Source organism: Urocampus carinirostris, chromosome 15 (genome assembly GCF_059441175.1).
Source record: "Urocampus carinirostris isolate Australia breed hairy pipefish chromosome 15, RoL_Ucar_1.0, whole genome shotgun sequence".
NCBI lineage: Eukaryota > Metazoa > Chordata > Actinopteri > Syngnathiformes > Syngnathidae > Urocampus > Urocampus carinirostris.
In genome coordinates this window covers 9,721,563-9,743,217 of record NC_142363.1, presented here as the reverse complement: position 1 = coordinate 9,743,217, position 21,655 = coordinate 9,721,563, and the positions used below count along the sequence as shown (strand labels likewise).

At 40.7% G+C, this 21,655-nt stretch overlaps 2 protein-coding genes across 3 annotated transcripts; one reads left to right on the top strand and one right to left on the bottom strand.

The window, feature by feature from the left end:
- Nucleotides 1–1,023: 1,023 nt before the first annotated feature.
- On the bottom strand, nt 1,024–10,423 carry LOC148351504 (rab GTPase-activating protein 1-like). 2 transcript variants are annotated; one of them, XM_088354485.1, is made up of 8 exons: nt 10,055–10,423; nt 8,318–8,407; nt 7,139–7,249; nt 6,968–7,072; nt 5,690–5,800; nt 5,554–5,625; nt 3,880–4,140; nt 1,024–1,792 (listed from the first exon to the last, which is right to left on the bottom strand). In XM_088354485.1, exons 1-8 carry the CDS (start codon nt 10,163–10,165, stop codon nt 1,601–1,603), a joined length of 1,053 nt encoding a protein of 350 aa, XP_088210611.1. In that variant the 5' UTR covers nt 10,166–10,423; the 3' UTR covers nt 1,024–1,600. The 2 variants fall into 2 exon arrangements, with proteins under 2 accessions (XP_088210611.1, XP_088210612.1); XM_088354486.1 differs by having other exon boundaries at nt 5,690–5,773.
- A 2,011-nt stretch (nt 10,424–12,434) lies between these two features.
- On the top strand, nt 12,435–21,224 carry syf2 (SYF2 pre-mRNA-splicing factor). Its single transcript, XM_088354290.1, has 7 exons — nt 12,435–12,598; nt 13,825–13,923; nt 15,475–15,600; nt 17,149–17,266; nt 17,926–18,016; nt 19,687–19,785; nt 20,925–21,224. The coding sequence occupies exons 1-7, from the start codon at nt 12,581–12,583 to the stop codon at nt 21,088–21,090; spliced, it is 717 nt and encodes a 238-aa protein (XP_088210416.1). The 5' UTR covers nt 12,435–12,580; the 3' UTR covers nt 21,091–21,224.
- Nucleotides 21,225–21,655: the final 431 nt, after the last annotated feature.

The following is a 21,655-nucleotide window of genomic DNA, read 5'->3' as shown; positions in this document are numbered from 1 at the left end:
GTCTTTTCATAGAGGACATAGATAAAAAATTTGATTCAATTACCGTGCGCAACCTACATCGTCATTCACTTCTGCATTTCTGACGACAAAAAAACGGAAAAGGAAATAGAGTGCGCCCCCTAAGAAGAATTCCTAACAGCCACAGTGAGATTAATTTAGGAGCGAAAAGAAAATGGCAAAGTCATGTTTGTTGTCAACAACATACAACAGTGTGCAAACAAAACGTTATAGAGTAGCATTTATTTATTTCATAAGAAGCAGAAGGGACTGGCGTTGCCGGGCGGATAGAAGATTGGATTCGGCTGCTTGGAGTGGCTGGTGGTCAGGAGCTGAAGTGCCTCATTTGGCCGCCAAAGGGCGTTAGAGATCCCACTAAAGCAGACCACACTGCAGCCATTGACTGCTCCTCAGCTGAAGTCAATTAGCATGCATGATATAACGCATGACGCAAACCTACGAAGCAGCAAGAGCAAGAAATGTAGACGGCATTATTGAGAAAGATAACTCCAATTCATGGTTCACCAACATTTTGTAAGCTAAGAGCTACTTTTTGTTACTGATTAGCACGCAGAGCAGCCAATTTCGTATGCCATTTATTAAATTACCACTTATCATGGTATTACTATGTTGCAAATAGCTTATAAGCACGTTGTAATTATTAGAAGTGAGTTCAAAAAGGCTCAGTCAACCACTAAAACATCATGTCAGTTAGAAATAAGATTTCCTGGAAAATCACAATGACCTATTAGTGGTGAACTATTTTCAGAACCTGTCCGTAGGCTACTCAGGAGTTCTAAGAGGGCTACTTGGTGCCAACTGGCACCAAATTGGTGACGCCACTCTATTTATTTTGCACTTTCAAGTTTTCTTTCTCTATTTGAATATCTTTCCTCTTGAGGAAAGATAAAATAAGCATCTTTCCAGGCCAAAAAGCCAGCCATCCCTTTAGAGCAGTAAGAAATCTCGCCAAATCCAATTGATTACAGTTCCATTTAAAAGTATTTGCTATTTATTTGGTTTGTAAAACAGAGAAAAATATTATTCCAAAGGTATTTTTGTGGGAAACAACATATGTTTTTTTAAAAATATAGACCTCTTTCCAGCTTACATCATCACCAGATCCCCAAATGGATGCGTGCGAATTGTTGACCTAAAAAGGGGGAGTTGGAGAACGAGTTTGAATAGAGTGAAGGAAGATCTGTATGAGGGGTTTCGCTTTTAGCGTCACAATTCACAAAAACACAATGTCCGCCTGTTGTGTGTACACGGTTCACAAATGTTTACAAACACGGAAAGAGGTCTAATGGATAATGTCTTTTTTTAAATAAGTAAACAAATGTTGAGTGTGGAAGAGTTGGCGACCTGTTGAAGTAGCTTATCCTGCTGCAACTTCCTTTAGCGTCCATAGTCAGACAAAACATAGAGGTTTGATCTCGTCAGAGTATCAATGTGGTCTTGGAGGTCCACGGCCTTCTCTGCCTGTCTTTCCACGTCTTCTTCAAACTCAAATGGTTGCGAACTAGGCACCTGCCTGCCCTCAACTCACTTGATCCAATCAGATGGGGTAAGACGTGCAAAGAGGGCAAGACCCGACTTCCCGTCACACATGCTCCCGGTTGTCTTTGTGAGGCCACGACAACTTCCATCCGGAGAGGGAGGCAGCGTGGAGGCCGCGTCCAGCCGTCGAGACGCCGTCGCTGGACGTGCGCAGTGAGGTAAAGGCTTTGCTGATCCAGTTGTTCCTGGCGTCCTCCAGGTCGTTGGCCAGGATGCCCCGCTGGTGCTCCAGTTCCTGTCGCAGAAAAGTCACAAATTAGCAATCGGTCAGTTTAAGCTGAGTCAACAACTGGTACGAAATGTACCAAAGATCAGGGTTAAGGACGGCCAGAGAGGAACAAGGGTTGGCCACAGTGGAACGCTAGGACATAGGCAACGAACCCTAACCCGAAAGTAACAGAAGCAGGTCAAATGATCAGGTCCAGGAACTGTGGCTATTATAGAAATGTATTGCTAGCCTCAAACTAAAATTAGCGTTCTTGTGCAAGCATCTGTCTAGAAATGGTTTTAATGGGATCGTCTGGACAGCAGCCATATTGCAAAAATGAAATCATCAACTCCCAAAAGTGTGGTTTATCTCTTGTGTCTCCTTTCTGTTTTTTTTGGGGGGGGGACAGTAACATTGTCTTTTGCAGATGCCTTTTTTGGGTGTTACAAGTTTATCCCTAATCTACAGGTTGCTTTCTCGTACAGTTAGAGAGTTGTTTTTCAATGTCATATTGTTCTCCCTCCATTGTGGCTTTTGTGCGCTCACTCCGGAATTCCCTCTTGCTTATGGGTGGGCAACCTACATTGCTGGAAACAAAATATGTCTTTTACAAGATATAGACCCCTTTCCATCCTACATCATCAGCAGATCCTTAAACAGATGCGTGCGCATTGTTATCCTAAAACAGGGGGAGTAGGATTACGAGTTTGAATAGGGCGAAGGAAGATTTGTAAGTGGAGTTGCGTTTTAAGCGTCACAATTCACAAAAACAACATGCCCACCAACAGATTTAATCCATCCAGTGAGACAAAACTGAGGGAAGCACTATAACGGCGTTACAGCTTGCGAAGAAAGGCAGGAGGAGGTGCCCCACCCTTTGCATGGCTCATGGGGGTCCACTCGAGCCTGGGAAACGAAGTAATGGCCGCCTAGCGTAGGGAATACTGGGCGTGATGGCGGTACAGCTTGCGCGGAAAGGTAAGTGTGGGCCTCCGGCGGCGCGGCGCTCAGTAGCCTAGATGGTAGTGTGCCCGCTTTGAGACTGGGAGGTCGCTGGTTCGCGCCTCGGCCGAGTCATACCTAATTGGTAAAATGGCGGCGCCCTCTGTTGGCTGCGGCTGCATCGGCTCGCTACAACGGGTCAGGTGTATCGACATTTCGTTCTGTGTACATTGTTACAAAGAATGACAATACAAAGGAAATTATTATTATTATTATTATTATTAAACTGTGTTGCATTAGACAAAGACCTGTCTTTTTTAATATGTCCACCGGATGTCGCCAAAGCTACGCACTACTCAGACAGTAAACCACCCCATGTAACCTTATTTGCTGACTACCATTCATTAACCAGAGAACATCTGAGGAAGCAAATTATCTCAATTTTATTTGACTTAAAATTAAAATCATGTACACGCTGTTTAAGTTAATACAATTGCACTCACCTGGATCTCTTAGCTCGTGTCCCTTTTTCGACGCCCGTAAAAACAACATTTTCACAGTGCTCATGGCCAACAGTCAAAAAGCTGGCTACATTTTTCTGCACTTCATTTAAAATATACAATATATAAAAATGTATCAAGATATTAGATTTCATGCAATTAAACACTTCTGAAGTAGCCTACATTATATTCAGTTTTTCAAACAAATGGTCCAAAGCAGTACTTCGAAAAAGGTAAGATATTACCATACCGATTTGAAATTGTATCCCTTTTGATGAAGACAGATGGTGTGGACTAAGATCAGGCAGAGTGGATGATTTTTTAAGATGTGTGAATATATCAGAAGGAGGACTGTATCACTTGCTATCTAGCATTGCTAATCCTATCCCCCGTTTCTCTAAATTGTGCTTTTTGTGCTTTCTGCCAAAGTGAGCCACCTTATCTGAAAGCTGCACAATATTCCTTTGACTAGTCATTGCGTTGCAGTGAATAGTATAGCTTTTTTGTTGCTGTTCTACTCTTTACTGCCTTCGTCCACCGTTTACAACAAACGACTACCGTCCGTCATGGTGACGTAACCTGGTTAGAGGTGTCCAAAGGGTTAAGAAAATTTTCGCAAGGAGGGTTAGAATGTTTTTGTATCAGGGCTAGGACATAATTTACGGGATTTACCTGAATCTTGCAGTTCGCCTCAACCACCTGCAGTTTAGTCTGGGCCAGCTCCTTCTCCAGCTGTCTGATCTGAGCTTCGAGGGAGGCCTTCTCCTGGTTTTGGCGCCTCATTTCTGCCTGACTCGGACCAGGGTGCCGCCGTTCCCATTCTGGCACCGCCGCGCTACGGTTTGGCGACGAAGGCGGCCTTTCTTCCCAACTTTCTCCTTGCTGCTCTTCCGGCTGCTGTTGACAACACTGGGGACACGCTTTCAAGGCGATCTGGAAAGGAAAAAAGATAGAAAGTTGAAACGAACATGAGAGAAAATGTTCACTGATGTAGCCTACAAACAAGATCTATTGCGCTAGTGAAAAGTGTGTGGTGTATGGAGTTAGGGTTTAAACAAGGCAATCTCTGGGACTCATTTCAGCTGACAAATGGCGCAGTATCATCAGCAAGGTGTTTTAGTGTGGCCGGGTCATCGCCAGGGTTCGCGTTTTATTCATTGGGAGCCTATCTCTGCCCTCCTTTGACTAGATATGGGTGCACTCTTCAACCAGTCTTCATACCTGTCAACCTCCACGGCTCCATGCCCTTACAAACTGTCGTATTTTCCCTTACAAAAAACAAAATAATCTTATACCACATTTTTTTTCAAACATGTTTATTTATGTAGTTTAACATGTTATATTGTACATGTGTTTCATTATATCATATATATTGTTAATTAACATTTTTTGTGAGATACTGAGTTGCTCGACATGAATGAGATTTATTATTAAAAAGGTTTAAAAATTAAGTAGCTAGGACGTTCACTGTTGAAGGGAAAAATACATGCAAATATAATTAAGTAGAATAATACATTTTCTTATTCAAATTAGTGATTCATTTTCTGCATTAAATTATTGTTGTTAATATACTGATTAAAGGGATAACCACAAACCTGTCTTTTTTCATTTTCTCCTTTTATACTTCCTTTTTTCTTAACTTCTTTATATAACAATAATGATTCGTAATATAATGCATCAAAGCAAGTGAGCCACCTGAGAGCCGGCTCTCTTTAATGAGTTGAGCCGAAAAAGCCGGTTCTCTAAAAAGAGACAGACTTCCTTTCACTACACAACCATCACATGAAATCCGAGGCGGCAAATGCATACGCACAGTAGCATCAAACCGTTCGCTTCGTCTGCAACGACAAAAAACGATACCGAGATAGAGGCTACCGCGGCGAACTGGGTTGACTTGATTGATTTGCCGTTTCGTGACAGTCAGTGTATAGTACCCATATTTGACAAATTTGCGTTTTTCCGTACAGATTTTCTTGTGCGTTGTACACGTCTTAAAATGCATAGTAAATGTACTTTGTACGGCAAAAATGTACGGGTTGACAGGTACAAGTCTTTAACGGACACCGGGGCTTTCTTTGGAGTTCATTTTGGCCGGCAAACAGCGCAATCTTTTGGCCTAGGGTTTAGGGTGCACGCCACTATCTCCAAAGACAGTACTTAGAAATAAACCATAAAGTCACAAAACAACTACGCCTAATATCTGAACATCCACAAAATTAGTGTGGACCTGTGACAACATCAGACTGCGTCTAGAGGACCAATCCAATATGGCCTGCTTACATTCAGGGAGTCACGTGTCGTCACAGGACAACTATGATTTCCAAACTGAAACGGCTCAACCATCACCTTGAGCGAGCGGAGATCCTGCAGATGGGCGTCCTGTTGCTTCTCCAAACGGCTCGTCAACTGACTACAGATCTGAAGCCACAGCAGAACTTTAGCGTGGTGTGAACCGGTTGTGCCATCAAAAGCGGCGCCAGACCTGTTTGTAGTCGGCGATGATGCCTGACGAGCGCTTGACCTCCTGCTCGGCTCGCTCCAGCTCCCGTCGCAACACCTCCTTCAACTTGGAAAAGTTGGAGAAAATGACCATCTAGCAAATAGTTAACATTCCATTCTTGGCAGCAGATAACAAATAAAAGCACACATTTCAGTGTGAAATGACACCACACTTATTTTAACCCAAAAAAATGATGATTGTTGACATTTGTTGTTGACCTACGGCGCATTCTTCCTTGAAGGGACCTAACTCATGATTGGTGGGGAGCCGGCTCACTTCGTTCATTTCCAAAGCCAGTTTATTAAGCCGGTACGTTTGCCAGCAACGCATCACTACTGAGAAAAAATTTTTTTTTGAAGGGACCTCATTGGCGGGGAGCCAGCTCCCGTCTTACACGTCAAAGCCGGCTCATTTAGCCGTTATGTTCACCTACTACACTTCACTATTGAAAAAAAAAAAGTGTCACGGACGAAGCCAACTCTTCATTGATTAGAAATATAAAATGCTCCAAATATTTCTCGGGACTTCCATGGCATGACACGGATTGTCAAAGAGATGGCTCACTGAGCCTTTGCGTTTGACAGCGGCACATAAGTACTGAGAAATAACGCATTTCAAAGCGAGCCGACTTCTTGTTCATGTGGAGCCCGCTCCCGACATTTATTTCAAAGAGCGGGCAAACTGAGCCGTTACGTTAGCCAGGGACACATCACCACTGTGAAAAAAAAATGCTCCCATCATTCATTTAAGCAAACCGTTTTATTGAGATGTTACGTTCGACAACGTCACTTCACTACTGGGTAAAAAAAGCATCTTGGAGGGAGCTGACTGTGTTGGTAAGGCCCTGGCTCATAAAGCCCTTATGTCACTACTGAGAAAAAAAAGCGTCTCGAAGGGAGCCGACTCCTGATTGGTGGGGAACCGGCTCCTGGCGTTCATTTCAAAGAGCCGGCTTATTGAGGTTTTGCGTTCGCCATCACCCATCATTACTGAGAAGAATAAATGTGTCGACTCGTAATTGCTACAAAGCTGGCCCCTGTTGTTCACTTGTAAGAGCTGGCACATACAGCCATTACATTCACTGACTACACATCACTAATGAGGAAAAAAAAAAGCGTCTCAAAGATAGCCAACTCCTGATTGATGAGTAGCCGGCTCCTTTTGTTCACTTCAAAGGCCAGCTCATTAAGCCGTTACATTCGCGAGTGAAAAATCTCTAATTCTAACGATGACGGAACCACAGTGTCCCGTTGCACCCACCATGGCCGCTTCCTCCTCCTTCCCTCGCTTTTCCTCTTCAGTGGCCTGCAATTGACGTTGAGTCAGCAAAAGCTCGCCGCTCAGCTTCTCCAAGTTGTCCTCAGCCTGCCGACACCAGCGCAAATTAGAGCTTCTTGGCAAAAATGAAGGCCAAAGAAAACCAGTTCCTACTTTATCCAAGGCGCTCCGCAGGGCCACTTTGCTGGTGATGAGTCGATGGGCCAGGTTGTCGTTTTCCTGCTCCAAACGCAGGCTGGCCTGCTGAAGACGGCGGTTCTCCATCTGCCAAGTAAGGTTTCAACAATTAGTTGACGTTGTCGTCGTTAATCAATGACAGAAATGGTCAACGATAAATTCTATCGTCCACTATTGTCGCCAGACGCGATTATCCATCTGAGTGACGCATCTCTGCATCTCGCGTCTCTGTCTTGAGCAGTAACATGCATAGATGATGGCGTCAACATCAAGTTACGCGTACCAAAACTTCTACACTCTGAAAGCATTTTCCCCAGATACGGCGAACAAAAAGACTTCCATAAATTCTGCACTACAGGCCGCTACTTATTACCCACATTTTAAACACTGCTGCTTTAAATATGGTGCAGATTTTTTTTTCCAATAGTTTTGATGGTCGCAAGGGTGTCGGTGCCCTTGCTGCAAATTTCTCCCAGGAGACAGCGTATCCCGCTTCGTCGAGCAGCCTGGTTAGAACTGGTGCTGACCAGGGAATTTGACTGTTTAATCAAAACAAAGAATGTTTCTGCCAAGAGCTGTGAATGTCATAGTGAAAAGCTTGGATAAATGGCTAACCATGACTCCCTTGGCATTTATATCTTTTCAGGTTAAAAAATGCCATTCATTTAAAAAGAAAAAGCATTTTGGATGTTAGAGTATGCTCGGACTCAGTTACCGCAGACAGTGCAGAATGCTTTCTACACAAATTTTCCAAAGAAAGCACCGACTACAAAACAACTTAGGACTTGGCATTAAATATGTTTAAAAATGGGCTGCCTATGCCAATTTAGCACAAGCTTGAATACCGACTCAGTCACAGGTGGCGCTCGTATTGAACATTTACGAAAACCGGTTATTATATATCAACAAATATTTGTACATTTCTTTGTAAATTTAACCAATAAACCTTAAGACCTTCAACATAAAGTGTATTTCAGATATGGGCATTTAGAATAGGGTTGACTATTTTGGAACACCCTGTATATTATCAATATATTTTGACCATTTTTGTTCCGGGAGCAGGGTTGTAGTTTGCCTACACTCACTGCCACACAAATGTAACAAGAGCCAAAGAACCAATATCTGACGTACAAGCTAATATATGATCTTTCCCACCTGGCATTCGTTGAGGCCATCCTTCTCCTCTTTCTCGTCCAGCAGCTGAAGACGACCTTCTCTCAGTTTGGCTTTCTTTGTTGGGACCTCCTGGTGGACAAAATCACCGTCTTTAAGGCCACTCAGTTGCCCTAGTGCACACTCCAAAATTTAAATTAAAGCACGCCTCCTCCTTTTATCCCATTTCAAAAAAAGTGTGGTCTTTGATGTAGTCCAGGGGTCTTAAACTTAATATAATAGCGGGGCTGCCCACCGGAGCTACGCTCAGGGCCAAATCAGGTTTTCCACAGACACAAGCGCTGATAATAAAAAAAAAACTTCTACTTTTCTCAAATATTAAATAAATACCCACATGAAAAAAAAAACATTAAAAATTCATATTAAAATCAGTCAATTAGTGATGAATAAATCTGCAATCCACGTGGCTTGCACTTAAAGACATTGTATAATTTTTTGCACCTCCTAGTGGTTATTATTATTATTATTATTATTATTAAAAACTTGACTCATTAAAAAAACAATGTTGATTTTAACAATAAGTAAAAATACATGAACTATCATATAAATGTGTTGGTTCGTTTTTCAATAAATTTGTATTAATTTTGCACAACATGAGGGTCATTGAGAGGAGCTGACATGATCGCTCGCCATTTTGCTGCAACAGGTGACCCCAAAACCCCAAACCTCTTTAATTTCCTTTTCATCTTTTTTATTAGCGCTTTTTTCTATTTTCTCTCTTTTTTTCCATTATTTAATCAATTTCATTTTTTCTTTTTGTCCTTTGTCCTTTTTTATTTGCTTTTTTTGTTTCCTTTTCTTGTCTTTATTTTCTTTTTGTTACTTTTTTCCTTGTTTCCTTTTTCCCTGTCTTTCCTTTTTTTATTTACGTTTTTTCTTTTTCTTTTTTTTCTTTTTTCTTCTTTTTCTTTTTTCCCCCTCTTTGTCTTCATATTTTATTTTTTATTTTTGTTCTTTATTTTGTTTTGATAGGTTTATTCTGTTTTTAATATCATACACCTGCAAATGAGATTTCATAGGATGCCAATCATGTTGCTGTTCTTTTGTTTTCACACTCTCTAGAGCGGATCTACTTTTGTAACATAGAATATTTAATTAAAAAGGGCTCTAGTAAGAGCTGTTCAAAAAGGTTCTCACCCTGTTCTCCTTGCAAGTTCAAAATCCATTGAAGTCTTCTCTCTTTATTTTGAGTGTATAGTAAAGTTTAAACTTGTAACTTTTTTGCCTTTTGGTAAGGCGCCCGCTTTGAGACTGGGAGGTCGGTGGTTCGCGCCCCGGCCGAGTCATTCCTAAGACTTAAAAAGTGGTCGGCGGCGCCCTCTGTTGGCTGCGGCTGCATCGGCTCGCTACAACGGGTCAGGTGCAATCGACATTTCGTTCTGTGTACATTGTTACACAGAATGACAATACAAGGAAATTATTATTATTATTATTATTACTTTGAGTCTCCGTAGTTTGCATTCCTCTTAGCGCTTTGTAGGGCTTGTTTTCGGATGCACTACGCAATACAGTGACATATGGTGGTCAAATAATACACACTGTCGCTTTAACTTTTATATTAAGGAAGGAGCCTCTAACTATCATTCTGGGGGCGCAATTGGTCCGCAGGCTGAGAGTTTGAGGGTTTGAGTTGGAGATGTAATCCCAAAACACTCCAAAAATGGTCTTTGGCTCAATAGCCAGTCTTGTTCAGCAACAAAAATGATAGTGTCCACTTACCGCAAATTGAGGTCCTGTTTCAGACACCAGGCTGGCCAAGATCTCCTCCTCGGTCATTTCATCCAGTAGCTGTGTGTCGCAGGACAAGGTGACGGACACCTCCTGCATCATCTTGACCCCCACAGAGTCAATAAAAGTAGCCTTTATCCGATCACACGACTGTGACAAATTCAAAGTAAAGGAAAGGCGACGGAGGAGCAATTTGCTGAATCTTGAAATAAAGAGGCCGCCTGAACGATCCTGGGGCAAGCGCAACAGGTTCTACTGGGTTTGCGTCTGAGAAACCGGCAGAGGAAGCAGAAGAGCTGCCCCTCTATACTCCTTGCTGTCCTTCCGTTCGTTAAACGTAGAATCGGAGGAAAGATGAGAACGATCCTTCCTGGGGCTTGTCAAAAGTGACATTATGATGCTAATGAGGCAAACAGGTCAAGCAGGAAAAGTGAAAGGAAAAATTCCAAAACATTAATTGGAACACACCCTTGTTTTGATTTTCTGCTCCTTCTCTTCCTGCTAGCTCGAGTTGAAAGGGGAAATCTCAGATTTTAGGTAAGGATTCAAGGCAGGCAAGGGTCTCCAAACCTTTTCCCTTCTCTGATGAGGGGCCGAGGTTAGTTTGTAACAGAAAAGGTGTGACAATTGCGGGATTGTCTAAATGGAAAATAATATTGTCGTCCAGAAAGCCACTATCAAATATCCCTTCAGGGTTTTTCACAGAACAAAGGTCTGAAAATAAACAATAACACTATTAATGAAACAAATAATAGACAATTAACCCTCTCGTGAAGCAAAATTCAAAAAATAAAGTTTGTAACAAAAAAACTTAAAGGTAGAGTTCGCAACTTCAAAATATTCTACTTGCTGACGCCATCTTCTGACTGATATCACCATTGCAGTCTCTGTAAAGCTGCTTATATGGTGCGTGCACGTACGTGTCTATATTAGAAGCGCTCAAATAAACTCTTCTTTTTCATCTTTTGGGGGGTTTGGTTGGCATTTAGACTGTATTTGAAACAGTCCTTTTCTTACTTTCACCATTTTCCTCCTGTAATAGTGAAAACATCCAGCACATATCACTCTCTGATATGTTTGTCAGGCCCAGTCCGGCATAACACTCAAGCTTTCTTTTATGGCGAAAAATGCGCGGAGAAATTGTACAATGCATGTCATTAAAACTGTATTGGCTTAATTGTGACTTGGATGTTACTGAGGCGAGTCAGACTCCGTTTCCTTCAACTCTCTGACTGTTCTCTTCAAATGCTTGTGCATCACCAAGGTACTGCCATGATACGCAAGGTCTTCTTTGTAAACTTTGCAGGCAGTCTTTTTATTTGCTGTATTCAGACTAAAATGCTCTTAAACTTCAGAAGTTAAGGTACTTGTTGATGTCATCATCTCTGTATTTTACTCCTCAAGACAGAGATGCTTTTGCCTTATAGCGACTCTCAGCAAAACGTGTCAGGCAAGGTGGCGGACAATGGATTTCCTTGTCGACATTTTCTATGATCGATTTTTGTTGACTAATCGCTGCAGCCCTAAAACAGGCATGACAGAAGTAAAAGGACCGCAGTGATTGCTTTGCAAACTCGTCCTAACAAAGTTCAAAACCACATTTTGAATGGGGAAGATGACAATGCTAAACTGGCTAGCAAACGTGGCGGGCTACGTCACAAAATCGAGAAACTGAGGAGCCAGGAGGAGGACTGCAAAACAGGTGAAAACACACTGATGCATTTCTTGCTGTCCTCACGTTTTTGTGGAGGGAGAAAACATTGAGCCTCACCGACCCGAAGATGGCTGGGGTTGGGATGTTTTCATTTTTATTTTTGATGTGTTCATGGCAGGCATAACTGTTTTGTTTTATTCGATTAATATGGGGCAATTTTACATGTTGTAGCGTGTTGTGGAATGTATATATAATTGGTAGCGCAAATATTAATATGAAAACGTGGAATATTAATAGTTGAGGTAGGTCAATTCAACAGAAAAACGTCCTGATGTATCTGAGAGGAGCTGTACAGAATTTGGAACTTTGTTACTCTCTGCCGCTATCTCCTGGCTTAAAGTCATGATTGCAGCCTCAGTCGTCTCATTCATGATGCTTGTTTCTGAAACGCCTCGAATAAAATCTTTTTTCATCTTCTCGGGGTTTGGATGACGAGATGAGTCTAATTGATTAATCTTGCCTCTTTAGTTTAAGTGTCAATCGATTGTTTATTGACCCCTAAATTTGCTACATGATTTAAACAGTCGGATTTTTATGATTAAAACAAAACGTATTGTCAACGTTTCTAATTGAAAAAGTTACATCACAATGAGTGACAAATGTGATTCAGTATGTCTTAATTTATTCATACAAATTGGAACACGTTATGACACATCCAAAAAGTGTTTTCACTGCAAGTAATAATGAGCAACTTCTTAAGAAACGGAAAGATTTAACTACCGGGTTAAGGTATTATAAAAAATGTAAATGAAAAACTAATAATTTGCGTCACATCCGCTTGACAGCTTCCTGTAGTTCTCGTCATGGCGTCTGGCAGCGAGGTAAATGTTTTCGCACTTATTTTGGGGGAAATTCCATAATTTTTTTTTTATTACAGCGAAATATTTTCACACTGTTACTAGTAGACGTTTTTACAATACTGCGTTCTACTGTATATCTGCGTGCTTGCTTGACGATCTTTGTGGTAACCATGCTATGCTAATGTCTTGTTAGCTAGTGTCAAAATCCATTGTTTTTACTTGGGCGACACATTTACTTAATGGAGATTTGGGTTATTTGACGTATAAAAATGGATGTGGTTTTTGTTTGTAACTTTATTTTTCTCAAACAAAAGGCAACAAAGGTGAAAACAATGCTGTGTTGGAGAATATCTATTACAGTATGTTCAAGTTATTTTCAAAGTCCAGTCTTAATTGGTTTGTGAGTGGTATGTTTAGTATTTCTATAGTCCATCCATTTTCCCCATTTGCCCTATATTCTTATTCGAAATGTCCTTTTCTCAATTACTAATAATTCCTCTACGGTGCACACCCATTGCTCAACGGCGGTGAGCTTTTGTTTATACCATAGTCTTGTGATTACTTTTTTGATTGATGTCAAAAGAACTTATGCCAGGTACCCATCTTTTTTCTGTATTTTTCCTGCAAGATTCCTCAAATAGAGCACCTTGAATGTTTTTCATATACCATATCCCACGATTTTCTCTTAATTTTAAGCATGCCATAATTTGTCCTTACAATCTTGTATTCTTTGACAAAGTCAAAATATATGCATCCGCTTTACATGCTCTCCACCACGGTTGGTGAACCCCGACTATCTTTTCCTTATTTTGGGGGTAATGGAGAATTTAAACCTAATTCTTCCAATTTAATTCCCTCCAAATTCTGGAGCTAGTGTATGTGGTCTGTGTTTTACCAATATTCCTTCACTCTTTTTTTGTTATCTTTATTACCAACTCCTTTTCCCATTTTATGTTAATATAGAGTGATGAATGCTCACTACAAGCCATCAAACATATATAAATATCAAAATTTGCTTGACACATTTTTCCTGTTTCAGACCTTTTAAATATGTTAATGACCTCATGACCGATCACTGGTTTTACCTCTTTTTCAAAGTAGTCTTTCAAGTGAAGGTAACGAAAATAGTCGCTCCTCTGTAATACAAATCGTTCTTTTATTTCAGCAAAACTCTGAACTTTGCCGTTTTCAAATATCTTGCTTATTGCCATTATGCCTTTGCATACAATTAACAATTTGCCTTGCAGGAGGTAAGCATGCCTACTGAGGGGGGGCTGTCTGAGACCATGGCGCCCTCGAAGAGAGAGGACAGACTACGAAAGTTTCGGGAATTACATTTTAAACGGGTAAAATTACACTCCCATTTGTGACTAATCTTATCTTTGGGAATATTGGCATTTCATTTCAATTGGGCATGAGGCAATGTCAGTTTTTCCCCTGTGCACACTGCAGTTAATGATGATAATGATAAGTTAATAATAAGCCTCTTGAAGAGAAACATACCCGCGGGTCATTTCTGTCTGTCACCATGCAAAATTTGAAGGTCCGACTGCATATGTACCAAATAGCACATGGCTTAACTGGGTTAGGATTTTAAAATTCTGTTGTACATGTAATTCGCTCCCACGCGAAAGTTTTAAGCTTTAACCCCTTAACGTTCTGCTGGCTTACCGGCGGGCCGTCAGACTGTTGATAAACAGTCGTGTCTTCAAAATGTCACCAGTCACTGAAATATGTCATGCCACATATCATTGGAAAGCTCAATATAATGCCGATATATTGAAAAAAATCGGCCTAAATGCATTCCTGCATCGTTTGAAGAGCATTGTTGTCATTCTCCTGTTTGGCTCCATAACCCCTATAAAAATAAACAGACTTGTCAGATGGATTTCGATATAGTCGGTATCCTCTGACCTCTTGATTGACACCAGTCTTGGCCTATTGCAAGCCTTTTTCCATGGTCCTTAGCCCGTGGCAACCTATAAGGGCCTGTATTGAAAAAACTAACCCTGTCATGACCTACTTCTGCTTCAAAAATCTTAAGCCAGTAGTCACCAATAAATATACCAACGTAATTTTTACGCAATTTTACAGTCTGAATTAAAAGCAGAGCCGAAAATAAAATGCATAAATGCAACACGGGATCCATTTTTATACGCAATTATAATGTGAAAGTGTGCACTATCATGGATTGACTTCTGGAGAAAAAAGTCAAAAATTCACAACTCTTTCACAATGTCTTAAAATTGCCCATAGTAAAATACATGGTTGCAAAGTTATTAGGGCTGTAATCTGGTCATCTCCAAATGGCAACTTTTGGAAACGCCTGGACCTATGATTAGAAAAGTGTTTAAAATACAATATTTAGTTTTTTAGATTGTGATCAAATTTGACAAGGTACCCGGTAAGGCTTCAAGCTATTATCTTACCTAAGATGCCCATGCTACACTCATCTGCAGGCATTTGATTGTAAAGAAAAATTCAGGCGAGAATTAAAACCTATTTCTCTATGTTCCAACTCAGATTACTCAATGTAAGTAGCACTTCCCGTGATTGTTTTGGTTCGGGGGAAAATTTCAGAATCTTGTCTTTCAAAAAAGACCCAAACCGTCCATATTCTCCAAATGGTTCAAGAAAAGCATTAAATCTACTTTGGGTACGTCTTGGATTGGAATTTTAGGCGAATTTTACAAGAATAGTAAGGGGTTAACATTCTACGTTAAGAAGCCACTGAATAACAAGAGTTGAGAATGGCCTATACAAACGAAGCGATGTATTTTTTTCACTATGCAAAGTTAAAGAAATAAGTTTGCTATTGCCATTTCATAGGTCCTAAGAGAAACTCACTTGTCCTTCGTAAAGTCTCTTAAAAAGTTTTTGTTTATATGTATCCTCAGAATGAAGCACGCAAGCTCAATCACCAGGAAGTTGTTGAGGAGGACAAGAGGCTGAAGTTGCCATCCAACTGGGAGGCAAAAAAAGCCCGACTGGAGTGGCAACTGAATGAAGAAGAAAAGAAAAAAGTATGTAACACAAAATTCTTCCATGCGTCTCAATATTATGAATACATTAATGTCCACAAATATTGCCAACTCAAACCTGAGTCATCATAATGGAAATTTGAGTACAATTGACAAAATGTTGGTGTTTTTGGCTGCAAATTTATTTTGGAAAATCTGGTAAACAGTTTAAAAATTGGGACAGTTTTTTCAAAAAATTCACATATGACCAGGTAGTTATGGCCGAATAATTAAAGTTTTTTTGCCGATTCTTTTGTCAGCAATCAGTATTAGAATATTTCTACTACTGTTTTTTATGGCTGTATATAAATAAACGAGTCAGTTTAACAAAAAAGCCATAGAACCATTTTCCTTTGCAACCAATGTCATTACAATATCACCACTATGTTTCTTTGAAGAAAACGACTTAATTGATCGTCACTAAACATAGTACGCTACTCAACAAAGTTTTATCAAAATGACGCAGGTGGGTAGGGGATAAGGTTATGTACATCTATGATGGATATACAACCCATACAATGAAGACAATCTTATTCTCATCTCATCAGCCGTACCGCTTATCCTCAATAGGGTCGCGGGGGGGCTGGAGCCCATCCCAGCCATCTCCGGGCAGTGGGCAGGGGACACCCTCAACTGGTCGCCAGCCAATCGCAGGGCACACAGGGACAGACAACTCTTATTATATAACTTAATTTAAAAATAAGTGGTCATTTTTCTTGACATTAAAATGACATACAATAAACTAGCTCCTCTATGATCTGCTACCTTACCGTGCTGAGGGAGTTTGTGCGTCCCAATAATCATAGGAGATATGTTCTCTGGGGGCTCTAAGCCCCTGGTTGGGTCACCCATGGTAAAAAGGTTCTATTGAGGGGCCAGACAAAACGCAGATCAACAATTAACAACAGTTAACAATTAACTAGTGGTTGAACCAAAACCATTATCTAACACTTTACATGTGCTGTCACTTTAAAATTTTAGCCCTGTAATAATTCTTCAATCCTCCTCCTGGGTACCTGGGTTTCCTTGTGCATTTCAAAAACATGCATTGTTTGCTTATTACTTTATTTCTGACAGGGTGAACAGTTGTTTGTGCTATGTGATTGGCTGATGACTTTTTTCAAATAGTTTGCTTTTCGCCCACATGAAGCTTTTCGGGTCAGCAGATTACTTTTCATTTTGCTAACAATCAGTTCCGTGGGCCATTACTAGTAAAAACGCTAATGATTATGAATAAAAATGAATGAATGAAAACTTTATTCGAACATTAGAATAAAAAACTGAACAAAAACAATAACTCAACAACAAAATAATATTACATAATATGTTCGAAAAGGGGTGGTAAGAAGCAAATGCTTATATTCCCTACCCCTTCATCTTCCCTATCAAATACACCAAAAATACATGAAATACATGTAATCTCAATGACTGTACAACATTGCCAATCGTTGACCGATGTGTATAATGGACGTAGTTAATTGTATTGTATGTCCAAGCATAAAAAAGATCAATCATACACATTTTTCCATTGACCTACCTTTTTTTTCTTAGGAATGTGCAGAAAAAGGTGAAAACTACCACAGAGTAAAACTGCTTGATATCACAGCTGATGATGCAGAACGGTGGGAGAGAAAGAAAAAGAAGAAGAACCCTGACACAGGATTTGCAGGTTAGGGGCCAAATTGGTTTAAAAAAAATTGAAATGTTTTGCTCTTTTTTTCCTTTCCGAGATTTATTTGAAAGTTCAACAAAATGTTCATATAAGTTGGTGACCCTTAAGATATTTTGATAATTAGTATTAAACTACATCACCATTCAAGTTGAACCAACCTAAAGTTTGCCATGTCGTGTCGATTTATCACATTATCTATTTTTATTTCTAGTTGTGTATAATTTTACACAATTAACTAAATAGGTACCATTTACTTGAATCCCTCAAAGCGGAAGCCAACCTCAGTTTTCCTTATCGTATTCTGTTCTATTGGCCATTACTATTAAAAACACCAGATTTTTTTTTCGGTCTGCTGATGGCGGCAGGCGTAATTGGCATTGACAGAGTGATTATTGCTATTGTAGAAAATGACTGAAGACGCAACGTCCAATCGTTTTATCCATCTCAGGGTACGGCCATTTTACCACATGCTGCCCACTGAGATGGATAAAAGTAGTCGTTTTCCGTGCTTAATGCAAATTCCTCAAACCCAATGATAACCACAATGATAGAATAGACATACAAGATATTACTTTAAAGAAATTCTATGTGGGTTGACAAATGCTCATGACAGAATCTATTGGAGAACTCATGGTGATGTATTCCATCCAACCCAGGGTATGCCGAGGCCCAGTTCAGGCAGTATCAAAGGCTCACCAAACAGATCAAGCCAGACATGCAAAACTATGAAAAACAACGAGAGGAATGGTGAGTAAATGTCCAATATTTGCATTTGTTTATAAAAGATAAAATGAAAATGAGGGGAAATGATCTATGGTCGTTATTGTATTTGTTTTTTTCTGATAAAAATACACAATGACGTTCTTTTTTCCGCAATATGAGGTGCCTTGGATTATAAAGCGTTCCCCTAAATAAATAGCATTTTGTGATGTCTTTTCAAGTATAAGGCACACTGGGCTATAAGGCACATGGATTTAAAACTACTGTAAAGGTTTCGGGTTTCAGAAAAAAATAAGAAAAAAAGGGCCATATTTGTGCAAAATATATCACTGATCACAATTGCATAACATTAGATGCAAAGGGAAATTAACCCCCCTGCGACTGCCTGGGAAACCAGTTCACGGTGTCCCCTGCCCACTGCCTGAAGATAGCTGGGATGGGCTCCAGCACTCCGCGACCCTACTGAGGATATAAGGTGCAGATGATGGATGGATGGAAATGAATCCAGATCGCGCCATGTAGTGCGTTGGAACCTATCCGCTGGACCACTGGTTCTAAACTGTTCTTACCTCTAGACCCACCATTCCACCCTAATGACAAATTGCAACCCATAATAAGAAAACATTTCCTCTTCTCAAATTTATCCTATTAAAGGGTAGTGCAGTATAAATCAAGGATAGTGGAATGTATTCACCATTTCTTTCAAAGAACAAAATGACCAGCAAAACCAAAATACTGCATTTACTTGCATATAAGACTACATCGCATATAAGGAACACCTAAAACTCTTTCATAATACCCACATTTTAAAAGCATTTAAAATATTATCAAACAGTGTACCTAAACAACAATAATTATCTAATTATGTAGTAAATAAAGATTAATAGACTGGTAAAAAGCTAAAAATATATGACATTTTTAAACCATTTACTCTACCTTCCAGAAGAGCTTTAATAGCGGACACTCGTACACTATTTTTTTATTTTGCAATCGTTTCTTCTTGCACTCGATCATTGTTGTCACTGTTCTCCACTTCACCTTCAACTTATCACTAACTTTTTTGAGATTCATTGTCATGGGCGGAGAAAGGAAATAAAAACCAATAAAATTGCAATAAAATGACATGTGGTCCTCGGTAGAAGATATCAAGCAGGGCATTATCTCCATCTACTGTAAAGGAGTATCTTTGACCCTCCATTTTTTTCTTCTTAGCATTGTTTTACCGGGGGAAAAAGTCTGCGATCCGTTAAAAACGGGTCCACCAGTTGAGAAACACTGCTCTAGACCAGTAGAAATACGCATTTTCAATTTGGTCCGCATATAAGGTCCATTGGATTATAAGGCGCTCGTTCAAGGTTCTGGCCAATTGGGGGTTTTTGGGGTGCCACTTATAGTTCGGATATATATTGTACATCTCATACGAGAAAGCCAAATTTGCCCCGCGGACAGTTTCAACCAAATCGTGCTTTGTCATTTCAAGAATGTCAATTCAGAATCTCTGGCAAGCACACAAATGTCAAGCAAGCGCCCGCGGTTGCCTTGCCTTGAAATGTTGCAGCGAGCAAGCGTAAAGGATGCACCGGCACATTTTGCCCTGAGCCATGCTCTCGTCTTTCACAGAAATGACCAAATTCACAATGGCGGTATAGAGAAGCCGGTCCAAGTATGCCAATTTCTTTTGTGCTTTCCTTCCGCAGCGGTGAGGAATTCCATCCCACATCCAATAGCCTGATCCACGGCACCCACATCCCTTCCGAGGAGGGCATCGATCGCATGGTGGAAGACGTCGAGAAACAGTAAGTGGAAGGATGACTAGATTCGCTCTCAGAAACGACTGGGAAGTGTGTTTAAATCAGCATGTGATCAGATTTCCTTTAAATTAACCGACAGTCTTTCTGTGGTCTCTTTTGGGACTGTCTCCTGGATCAGACACTCCAGGGGGATAAATGAAGCTTCATGAAGCCCTTGAGAATATTTCTTGACTTGTGTACGGTGTAAGGTTTAGCGCAGTGGTTAGCGCTTGTGCGGCACAGTTCATGTCATGGGAACCTGTCGTGGGTTCAAATCCAGCTCCAGACTTCCTGTGCGGAGTTTGTATGTTCTCCCCGTGCTTGCGTGGGTTTCCTCCGGGCACTCCGGTTTCCTCCCACATTCCAAAAACATGCATTTCAGGTGAATTGGCCGGTCTAAATTGTCCCTAGGTGTGAATGAGCGAATGAGTTGTCTGTCCCTGTGTGCCCTGCGATTGGCTGGCAACCAGTTCAGGGTGTCCCCTGCCCACTGCCCGGAGATGGCTGGGATGGGCTCCAGCCCCCCCGCGACCCTAACAAGGATAAGCGGTACGGCTAATGAGATGAGATGAGATTTCCCAAACATCACATTTGAGGGGCTAAAAGTAATTGGATAATTAAGCGTAATCCGAACAACAAGGTTTGTTGTCAGTATTTTTGAGGCAATCATTGCCTGAAGTCTGGAACCCATGGACAAAACCAAACACTGGGTTTCCTCCCTTTCAAGGCCTTTACAGCAGCACCCTTAAGTTGTTGCTTGTTTTTGGGTGTTTTCACCTGAAGCCTCTTCTTGAAGAAGTGGACTGCGTGCTCCATTTGGTTGAGATCTGTTGATGGACTTTGCCATCACAGATTATTACACCTCTTTGCCCTAATAAACTCCTGGGTTGCTTTTGCTCTATGTTTTGGGTAATTTTACCCTGTGGACTGTGTATCGCCATCCAATTATCGTAAATCCTCAGCGTGACGCCCCCAGGCTAATCGATGTAAAAGAGGACTGTTTAATCAAGTTACCAGTACAACTTTTGAAGTGACGATCGAAAGACTTTGCCCGATTCTATTACTGCGCTAAACTACCTCGTGAACAACAGCAGAACCATTTGTGGGCTAAACCACTAAAACCTCTTGTCTTTTGTATCGCGCAGGATCGAAAAACGTGCGAAATACAGCCGAAGGAGGGCCTACAACGATGACGCGGACATCGATTACATCAACGAGAGGAACGCCAAGTTCAACAAGAAGGCCGAGCGCTTCTACGGCAAATACACGGCCGAGATCAAGCAGAACCTGGAGAGAGGCACAGCCGTTTGAGTTCCTTTTCAGTCATCTAGCTTTTTATCTACGTATTGTTTTGATGTCATGTAATGTATTTACAGTTTAAGAATATCCCTCTGCGTATTCTCGACTTTATTTTTAAATAAACCCCTTTCAGTGATACAAAGTTGGTGGTTTCTGTTTTCGTGTATGGTCTCGTGACAGTGATATTTTGAAGCCTCGACAAATGTCTTTGATGTACTGCAGCTGCACAGTGGTAAGGAGAAACAATAGTGTCATTCGATTTGTTATCATCTGGCCCGTATGCAGGGATCAGAATATTCCGCGGATCCGCAGATTTCCGCTGTTTTTGAACCCCAAAGGTCATTCCCGTAAATCGTCTAAATTCGATGAGAAAATATTTTGGGGGGGTGAGGTATGATACGTGATTGTTTCATCACCCCAAGTTAGCATTTAGACCATTGGTCGATAGGTTCGCTGATAACCAATCAGCGGAGCTTTTGTTCAGAGCATTGGCTTTCTCAAACATGGCGCTCCTTCCGGTCTTTTCAAACGATGAAATGAGTGTTTGAAAAAGTAAATATGAAAATACTAAGAAAAG